Source organism: Thalassophryne amazonica, chromosome 10, assembly GCF_902500255.1.
Source record: "Thalassophryne amazonica chromosome 10, fThaAma1.1, whole genome shotgun sequence".
NCBI classification, from domain to species: Eukaryota; Metazoa; Chordata; class Actinopteri; order Batrachoidiformes; family Batrachoididae; genus Thalassophryne; species Thalassophryne amazonica.
This window is the reverse complement of record NC_047112.1, coordinates 11,339,378-11,349,705: the sequence shown is the minus strand read 5'-3', so window position 1 is coordinate 11,349,705 and position 10,328 is coordinate 11,339,378. Positions and strand designations below refer to the sequence as shown.

Below are 10,328 nucleotides of genomic sequence, written 5' to 3'. Positions count from 1 at the left end.
AGAGGTGGACATCAGCACTTTTTCGGCACATTCCACTGTGACAGAAGATTTTGCCATGAAAAGAGTTGCAGCGAAATTCATCGGCACAAAGCTGATGGTGCAGCAAAAGCGCCACGGTGTTGAAGCCTCACAGGACATGGTGTGACATGCCCAGCTCTTGCACCATTCGGAAGATTCAGACGGCTTTCGGTGGCTTTTCAGTCATGTGACTATCCGAGAAGCTGTGGATGAGGTGGGCATGTCACATGCCTAATTCTGTTTTTTCTCTGTTTAAGGTGCAGCTCCATCCAGAGATGAGAGTTGTATTTGTGTTGGCGATCCTCCTGTCCTGTACACCAACATCATTTCTTGTATATTCATCTGTGAATTATTCTGTAATTTATGTTTGTAGCATGGCCCAAGCAGAGGGTCACTCCTTTGAATCTGATCTGCTTGAGGTTTCTTCCTCAGAGGGAGTTTTTCCTTACCACTGTTGCTCTGGGGGGTTGGTAAGGTTAGACCTTACCTGTGTGAAGCGCCTTGAGGCAACTCTATTGTGATTTGGTGCTATATAAATGAAAATAAATTGAAAATTGAAATTGAAAAAATATTGTTTTAACATGCAGATGTGCTCCTATTGCCTTTTTGTAAAACGTTTTAATCAGAAACTTTTGTTACCTCTGGCTATTTCTGTATTTGTTGCTATTTTTGACCACTTAATGATTTTTTTAGTTCATTGTAGGGTGTGTGTGTATATATATATATATATATATATATATATATATATACAAGGTCTGTCCATAAAGTATCGTACCTTTTTATTTTTTTAAACTATATGGATTTGATTCATATGTTTTCACGTCAGACAAGCTTGAACATGTGCATGCGTGAGTTTTTCCACGCCTGTCGGCGACATCATTCACCTGTGAGCACGCCTTGTGGAAGGAGTGGTCCCGCCCCGTCGTCAGATTTTCATTGTCTGGAAATGGCGGAATGATCTGGGTTTTTTTTTCCATCAGAATTTTTTCAGAAGCTGTTAGAGAATGGCACCTGGAAACTATTTGAAAAATTTATCTGGCTTTTGGTGAAAATTTTACGGGCTTCACAGAGAATAAGGTCTGGTAGTACAGCTTTAAGGACCCCTTTAAGGACGCTCAGAGCGCCGTGCTCCGAGCTGCGACGACACGGCACAAGCCACCGGACCATTTCTGAGCTGATGGCTCTGTGGATACGAGACCGTCGTGTGGTCTTTCTCTGGTTATCACAAGAGCTGGACATCAGCCATTTTCTGGCAGATTTCACTTTTAACAAGAGATTTTTCATGGAAAGCCGCGTGGAGGCTTCGCGCGTCACGACCGATTCGCTTTGGAAGCGAGACAAAGGAACCCCTCCGTTTCGGCACTTCAGAGGACAAGTTTGGACATGTCTATCTCGGCTTTCAATGGTTACCAGTTCAGTAAGTATCAGTGAAATTGTCGAGAGCTGGACATGTCCAAACTTGTCCTCTTACACGCTGAAACGGAGGTGTTCCTTTGTCTCGCTTCCAAAGCGAATCGGTCGTGACGCGAATCGGTCGTGACGTGCGAACAATATATATATATATATATATATATATATATATATATATATATATATGTATATATATATATATATGTATATATGAGGTGGGCATGTCATATATATGTATATATATATGTTCATGTAAATGGGGAATCTTCTTCACAGACTAAAGTTAATTATGGAGTTCCACAAGGTTCTGTGCTAGGACCAATTTTATTCACTTTATACATGCTTCCCTTAGGCAGTATTATTAGACGGTATTGCTTAAATTTTCATTGTTACACAGATGATACCCAGCTTTATCTATCCATGAAGCCAGAGGACACACACCAATTAGCTAAACTGCAGGATTGTCTTACAGACATAAAGACATGGATGACCTCTAATTTCCTGCTTTTAAACTCAGATAAAACTGAAGTTATTGTACTTGGCCCCACAAATCTTAGAAACATGGTGTCTAACCAGATCCTTACTCTGGATGGCATTACCCTGACCTCTAGTAATACTGTGAGAAATCTTGGAGTCATTTTTGATCAGGATATGTCATTCAAAGCGCATATTAAACAAATATGTAGGACTGCTTTTTTGCATTTACGCAATATCTCTAAAATCAGAAAGGTCTTGTCTCAGAGTGATGCTGAAAAACTAATTCATGCATTTATTTCCTCTAGGCTGGACTATTGTAATTCATTATTATCAGGTTGTCCTAAAAGTTCCCTAAAAAGCCTTCAATTAATTCAAAATGCTGCAGCTAGAGTACTGACGGGGACTAGAAGGAGAGAGCATATCTCACCCTTATTGGCCTCTCTTCATTGGCTTCCTGTTAATTCTAGAATAGAATTTAAAATTCTTGTTCTTACTTATAAGGTTTTGAATAATCAGGTCCCATCTTATCTTAGGGACCTCGTAGTACCATATCACCCCAATAGAGCGCTTCGCTCTCAGACTGCAGGCTTACTTGTAGTTTCTAGGGTTTGTAAGAGTAGAATGGGAGGCAGAGCCTTCAACTTTCAGGCTCCTCTCCTGTGGAACCAGCTCCCAATTCAGATCAGGGAGACAGACACCCTCTCTACTTTTAAGATTAGGCTTAAAACTTTCCAATTTGCTAAAGCTTATAGTTAGGGCTGGATCAGGTGACCCTGAACCATCCCTTAGTTATGCTGCTATAGACGTAGACTGCTGGGGGGTTCCCATGATGCACTGTTTCTTTCTCTTTTTGCTCTGTATGCACCACTCTGCATTTAATCATTAGTGATCGATCTCTGCTCCCCTCCACAGCATGTCTTTTTCCTGGTTCTCTCCCTCAGCCTCAACCAGTCCAGCAGAAGACTGCCCCTCCCTGAGCCTGGTTCTGCTGGAGGTTTCTTCCTGTTAAAAGGGAGTTTTTCCTTCCCACTGTAGCCAAGTGCTTGCTCACAGGGGGTCGTTTTGACCGTTTTGACCGTTGGGGTTTTACATAATTATTGCCTTACAATATAAAGCGCCTTGGGGCAACTGTTTGTTGTGATTTGGCGCTATATAAAAAAATTGATTGATTGATTGATTGATTGATATATATATATATATATATATATATATATATATATATACACATATGTGTTCCCGGTTCGAATCCCACCCCAGCCACATTTGTCCATGTAATGTGGAGTTGCGTCAGGAAGGGCATCTGGCGTAAAACTTGTGCCAATTCAACATGCAGATCCACCTTGGATTGCTGTGGCGACCCGAATACAAAACAAGGGAGCAGCCGAAGAGACTTACTTTTACTTTAACACATTTCTTATATTGTTTTCACATGCAGAATGTGCACCTATTGCCCTTTTGTAAAACTTTTTAAACAGAAACTTTTGTTACTTCTTGACTGCTATATGTGTTGCTATTTTTGACCACTTAATGATTTTTGTCGTTCCTTCTAGGGTGTGTGTGTGTGCGTGTGTGTGTGTGTGTGCGCGCGCGCGCGTGTGATATAGTTAAAGTAAACTTTTTCAAAACATCTCCCGTTACTAACAAATATATGACAAGTGGGAAAGGAGCTTGGTAAATATTTTTTTTCAGCATTGTTGATCCCTTGTTAAATGTCATTAATAAAGGAATAAGGTAACTCGCACGAGAAGTCTGTTGGCTTTTCAAAAATGAAGCACGTGAGAACAACCCCCGCTCTCGCCCATCCTGCTGTTTCTTCCTCCGGTTAGGTCCCACCCAACCGAGTGTGCGCTCCGGTGCTGGAATAAATTAAACTGCGGCTGTGTGATGGAGCAGAGAGACAGAGAGAGAGAGAGAGAAGGAGGGGGAGAGAGAGGCGCGCACCATTCACACATTCCGTGTGTGGAGTCCGGTCATCAGCAACAGCGCTGCGCTCCGTGCGCACCCGAGCGCCAATCAAGACCATAAAGAGGTTTGCAGCGCGCATCCTTGCGCCTCCACCGCAACGCGCCGCTGTTCCTGGAAACTCTGTGCGCTTTGGACGCTTTCATCTCTTCTTTGCTCCGTTGGATTGGACCTGCTGGAAACATGTCAGGGTGAAACTGGAGTGAGGAGCGCGCTCGTCGGCACAACTGGATGTCATCTTCTTCTCTGCTCAAGTTGCGCTGTGCTAATTGCGCGTCTGGGAAAAAAAAAAAGTATCCAATGCCGCTCTCTCTGCGCACCGAACCCAACTCAACTTCACGGTCCTGCCAGGAAATTTATAGGAGACTCATTTGGACCAGCCAGGGATCACAGTATTATAAGGTAAAAAGCAGGATGTGGACTTTATGCAGTTGTTGGCTTTTATATATAAGATGCATTATGTTTTCATTCACTTTAATGATCTCAGTGACCCTCTGTCATGATGTCTGACCGACCAATCAATACTGGGCTAATGCAGCTGTCTGGCTTAATTTTCATCATCCGGTCCTGTTAAATTGTTCTTTACCTCCTCTCCCTCCTCCCACCAGGAGTCACCTACAGTTGAGGGAGAATGAGGAGTCACCGGGGCCGGGGGAAGCAGCATGAGTGGCCCGTGCAGCTCCATTAGACCGCTGGCCCTCATGTTTCTATGGAAGTACTTAACACTACAAATCCTGCTCCAGAGCCAGGTGACCCCACGGGCCAGGGCCGCTGACCCCGCCGGGGCCGGCTTCAGTGGCTCCACCGGGCCTTTGGCCTGGCTCCTGTCCGACAAGGGTCCCTTTCACCAGTCACAGGAGTTTGTTGATTTCACGGAGCGCTACCAGCAAGGATTCACCACCAAGTACAAAATATACAGGTGAGGCACTGCTCAAAGCTGCTGGGGGACTTCTGGATCCCAGATTTCAAATTTAAATGTATTTTCTGTGATGAGAAGCAGGATATGTGGAGGAGCCACCAAAAAAATCACATAAAAGCTTTTCTTTAGTCTGTAAAAGAATGCAGTTTAGTAGGTGGCAAACTGGGATTGGCGTTGAGAAGATTACTTAGAGGAGTTTTGCATATAAATGAAGACAAGTTGTGTAGAGATGGAAGCTTCTTTGGGAGCCTTTCTTCTGCCCTTTTTTTGTGGGAAGCAAATGCATATGTTTTGATTCTGATACAATGCAGTGCATCAGTGAAAACTCCAGAGTCGAGATACCGCAAGAGGATTTGGGCAAACACAGATCTGACTGAACCAGCTGATGTGTGACAGTGTGTAGACAGGATAGTGCGATGTGAAGTGCTGAGAAGCAGAAGGGTATTGCTTGAAAGCAGGCGACACAACAATGGCATTTTTTCCCCATCAGTTTCTGCAAAAGATTTTCAGATGCATCACTCACAGGATGGAAAACATTCCGAGCAACACTTGCATATAAGACCTGGCATGATTTCTAGCAACATGCATGCTGTGTGTCTCCTTACAACGGTATTTTAAAGTCAGTGGTAGTTACTGGAAAATAAATAAATAAATCAAAGCAAGCTTGTGCAACAAATTCTCAATATCCACTCCAATGCAAACTGCAAAGTGCACAAATTAAAAACTAAATCTGGCAGTTTTTAAATAAACATTTTCTTGATTTTTTATTTATTTTTTTATTACCAACAAGAAAATAAATTTAAAGTTAAACATTTAAAAAGCATACAAATATATATATGACTTCACCTAATTGGTTTTTGAGTGATCATTTCATTGAATTTCAACTCAAAAATATTTTTAATGTGCAAAAATCTTCATGTAGCAAAAAAATTGTAACTCATATTTATGCAACATGAATAATGCATAATTTATAAATATTCCATATCATGCAGGCTTATGCATGATCTTAATAATAGAAATGTAAGGCAGTATCTCATATTTGTTTCTGAGACTGATTTCTGTTTGTATTTCAGAAATAATTAAAAACAATATTGATGGTGAATATAATAGGAGCACAAGACATTTGGTGCTTTCACAGCACGACGTGCACTGCATTGCTGCATTACATCCCACACAAACGTCACAAAGATGGTGTCACCAGTGGAACCTGACAGACCAGCAAGTCACCATATGTTTGATACAATGATGTTAAAAATCTCAGCGTCCTCCAAAGGCATCAATCAAACCCATGGCTCAGATCTAATGGCACTGATTGGTTAATTTTATATTGATTGGTGCACATTTTTTTAATTTTTTTAACAGCTAGATAAGATATTCCTACGTTGGTCCATAAATGACATCTCCCCCACAGCAGCCAAGACAGTGAGGAACAGTGAAGAAGCAGGAAGATGCAAGCTACTGACATATTGCAAAAATACGAAAGCGGTAATAAATAAATAAATAAATAAATAAATCAGTGTTAAATTTGACACTCTTGAGGCTTTTTCAAATACAGAAATACTGAAATATATTGCGAATATTTGCTGTTAAAACTGATCCACAAAGGACTGATGTCCTCTTGCCCCCTACTGGCCAGCTGCTGCAACATTCATAAACATGAAATGAGGGATGTGGAACACATCATTTTAGAAGAAAAAAAATTGTTTATTTATTTATTTATTTTTTAATATAGAGTTTCAGCCAATCCACAGCAAACTGGGAGCTCTGTTGTTACCTGCTTTATTTGCTTGTATTTGTGTCGGCATTTCCCACAAGATTCCTTATTTTCTCAGTTGAAACGCCTCGAGTAATTAGAGCCTAAAACCCAGACTGATCACATTTTTCAAGGTTGTTCTGTGTGACCCCCACACACTGTACGGAACTGCAGGGGAAGAAAAAAAAGAGTGTGTATTTTAAATCATGCTGGTTGTGTGACAACTGGCTGTTTTGCAGAGCAGATTTTCCAGATTTGTTATATAAGGTACATGATACCTTGATTTTTTGGATAGTTTTCATGCACCTGTGGAATTGTCTTTAATGAGTGATGACATCTCATTTAATGTCTGTAAAACATCACCAGACAATATAGATTTTCTTTTCTTCTTCCATGCCATCATGTCTGTTCTTCTGCATAAATCCTGCATCTGCTCCCACTCCCCACGTCTCACTTTTCCCTAAAATATTCCAGAGATGCAGCGTTTCCATAGCGCCCAAAATGACAGACTTATCATAAATTACCAGGAGTGCAATGACTCAACCCGCCAGTGATTCATTTCATCACTGATTGTTTCAACAATTCATTGCATGAAACTGTCTTACAACTTGTTCATGATTCATTTGAAAATGAGCTGAAATGATTAGCCCCTTTAATTGATTTGGACAGAAAAATAATCATCAGGTCTTTTGATCATCTAAATCATTTATTTAATTAAAAAAATGAATGTTGGTTAATGAAGAAGTCTATGTGCAGCATTCTCAACTGTGCTTATCGTGAAACACCAAGTGAGACGTTGGGGGTTTTTCTGTAATTATTGTATGGCTTTTGCCTTACAATATAAAGCGCCTTGGGGCAACTGTTTGTTGTGATTTGGCGCTATATAAATAAAATTGATTTGATTTGATTTTGATTTGCGATGTTACATCAAGAATTGAACTGGTTATATACCAGTACAAACTGAAGGTTTGTCTTCTTGTGGACAAGGCACTAAATTAATTATGTCCCATTTATATCAGTGATTGTGTTTGTCTAATCCAGTCACCAGTGTGACATAAAGATCTGTTGTTCATTCACTACTGCAATTTGTGCTTGTCAGAAGAAATTCTGTCCTTCTGTATATCATTCCATGTGTACTTCCTTCTGCCCTTCCGGTAAACTTTGACATCTTAAAACTCAAGAACCATAAAACACTCAAAACCGAAATTTTCATACATTAACACTGGAGGGTCAAAGCTCTGCTTGCCAAAAAAATCATGCATTTCTTAAGCAAATAATTTGCCAATTTAATTTTACTACCTGCCTGCTTTATAAATGATATTTTTATTGCTCTATTTTGTTATTGTACTGGGCCTTCACAAAAAGAGATCTTGTCATTTTAGTGTTCTATTTTCAATTTTATGCCATGATCTGTATTGTTACAGAGTTCAAATAAAGTATAGAAGAAGAAGAAACTACTGCAAGATGATAGATTAGTTTATGCTCCTTCCAACTTGTTTAATGCTGGGCTGAAACAGATACTGTATCTCTAAACCAACAATACATGCCTTAAAAATGGATTTAATCTGATTCAATTAGATATACGTAATTTGAATTTAAAGTGTTCTACACCAAGGATAATGTGTCATAATGTACTGCTAAAGTGTTCCGAAGGGGTTTTAAATCACATAACAGCTACATTTAAAATATTTTTATAAAACGTAGATAGAAAACATTTGGTATACTGTTTTTATATTTGGACATAATCTGCTTGTCAAAACTAATTGCATACATTTGCATTTTGGGCTGTTATTTGGTCAGAATTAACTCAAATACAATTTAAGATTTCACAAAAAAAAAACAAACCTTAATCATAATGCAAATAAACAGGCTAATTAATAATTAAAATACTGTACAAGATGCTGTGAATTTTCACTAATTCGCCTTTGACTAATCCAGATTAGTAGTCCTTGATGAGTGTTATCTGATCTGAAGATGTCGGAGCAGGATTATTTTTACATTTAACAAATCTTACTAACGCAATTATGGATTGATTTTAATAAGTGAGTTTGAAGCCCAATGCAGCTGGCATCCGGGCCAATGCGCCATGTTTTTGCATCACGCGGTACATCACGCTGTCTGATCTGTGTGCATGCTGAGGCCTCCGTCGTCATGGTGGTGTGTCTGCATGCACATGTGCCAGGTAAGTGCTTTGAGACTTGGCGATGACAGCGTGGCTGTCAGAGCGTCCGGAGCCGTGTGCCGCGGGGTTACGATGCCAGCTGAGCAGCGGTTTGACTGGCGCTGGCATTTAGTCGCTGACAGAGGCTACAATCGCGGGCTCAGACAGAGAGCGTAGCTCTGGTTAGCTGACCAACAGTCTTTTCTTCTGTTGTTCCAGTTATTTTTTTGTCTTCCTTCTCCTTTTTTGCCTTCTGTAAATGATATTGGCAAAATTTGATATTTTTTGTGAGAGTGATTATATTTGCATGAGCAGAACAACCACTTCTATGTCCTTCAAACGGAGGACATAATTAACATTTTCTTCATTTTTTCTTTGCATTTTCCCCTGCACTGTGTGGCATTGATGTCTCTCATCAACTTTCTCCTAAGAGTCCCGTTCTGCACCTGCTCCTCACTCAGCAGATTTTTCTTGAAGCTCTCCTGTATTCTGTTCATCCACCTCCTTTTCGGTCTTCTTGCTCCTTTCCTGTGCTATTGATTCTCAAATCCAGCTGCTTAATTCAAAAGACCTAAACTGAAGCCCATGGCTGCCATGACCGTTGCAATCAAACAGAATAAAATCCACTGAAATGATGATTATATATAGAAAATAAACCAGTTTGTGATCTTTGAGCCTTGTGTATGATTCCCTCAGCACAGATCGTGTAGTGCAGTTCTGTGCACCCTGAGAAGTTCGTGCAGTTTTACTGAAGTCTTTACTGGAAGTGTACATGAACATCTTGGGCTGTTAAGTAGAATAATTTGCTATGGGTTTTCCTCACTTCTTCTGTAAAAATGAACAATCTTCACATCTCTCAGGATCAGAACTGCTTCTGGTTCTGTTGTTGTGCTGTTGGATATATCTCAGAATGCTGTTAGCTACCATAAACTATATATACCAGACAAACCCTGTATGATGTCAACCATATTTTTTTGTTTTTCTGGAGGGACCCAGAAGAGCCGTTTTGAAGCTCGAAATGCACCGTTCTCAATAGTATCATAGTGGCAGTGCTTACTCCGCCTATGTCACACCCTGAAACACACATCTTCATGTCAGTTACCAAGCAAGCTAAAGCTAACAGGCCAACTCCGGTTCAGGTGCTTTACAAAATCATATTTTTGGACAGTGGGCTGTGGCTTTCAATTCACCCATAAAAAATGACTTGTTATAGTTTGAAGAATTAGGTTTACCAATGTTGTTATTAGGTTTGGGATTGTGCACTATTGCTTGTTTGGTTGTGTCTTAAATTTATAGTGCATTGATTAAGTACTATTGTTTGTGCACATTTCTTTGGTATTGTTGTTATGAGTATAAATAATTATATGTGTATATACATTCTTAATTTTTTATGGTATAAGGGGAGGGTATTTATAAGCTTAGCTTCTGTGTTCACCCTTTCGCCACACGAGTACAATGTTTTTGTTATTGTTGATCTGTGTGCCGAATAAATAACTTAATTCATTCAGTTATTCATTCAAAAATTATGAAAAAAATTACTTCCACAGTAACTACAGATTAACTGGACCAAACGTCATCAAGCTAAAAGTAGTTGCTACTAAATAATAAGAAAAAATTCATTTGACGGA

The 10,328-nt window shown here is 39.8% G+C and overlaps 1 protein-coding gene across 1 annotated transcript in view; it reads left to right on the top strand.

Moving 5' to 3' along the window:
• The first annotated feature begins 3,953 nt into the window (after positions 1–3,953).
• Positions 3,954–10,328, top strand: part of brinp3a.1 (bone morphogenetic protein/retinoic acid inducible neural-specific 3a, tandem duplicate 1) — a 176,705-nt gene continuing 170,330 nt past the window's right edge. Inside the window, exons 1-2 of the mRNA XM_034179431.1 lie at positions 3,954–4,269; positions 4,476–4,786. Coding sequence (XP_034035322.1) covers positions 4,530–4,786 — 257 coding nt within the window. The 5' untranslated portion in view covers positions 3,954–4,269; positions 4,476–4,529. The remainder of the gene's footprint in view (positions 4,270–4,475; positions 4,787–10,328) is intronic.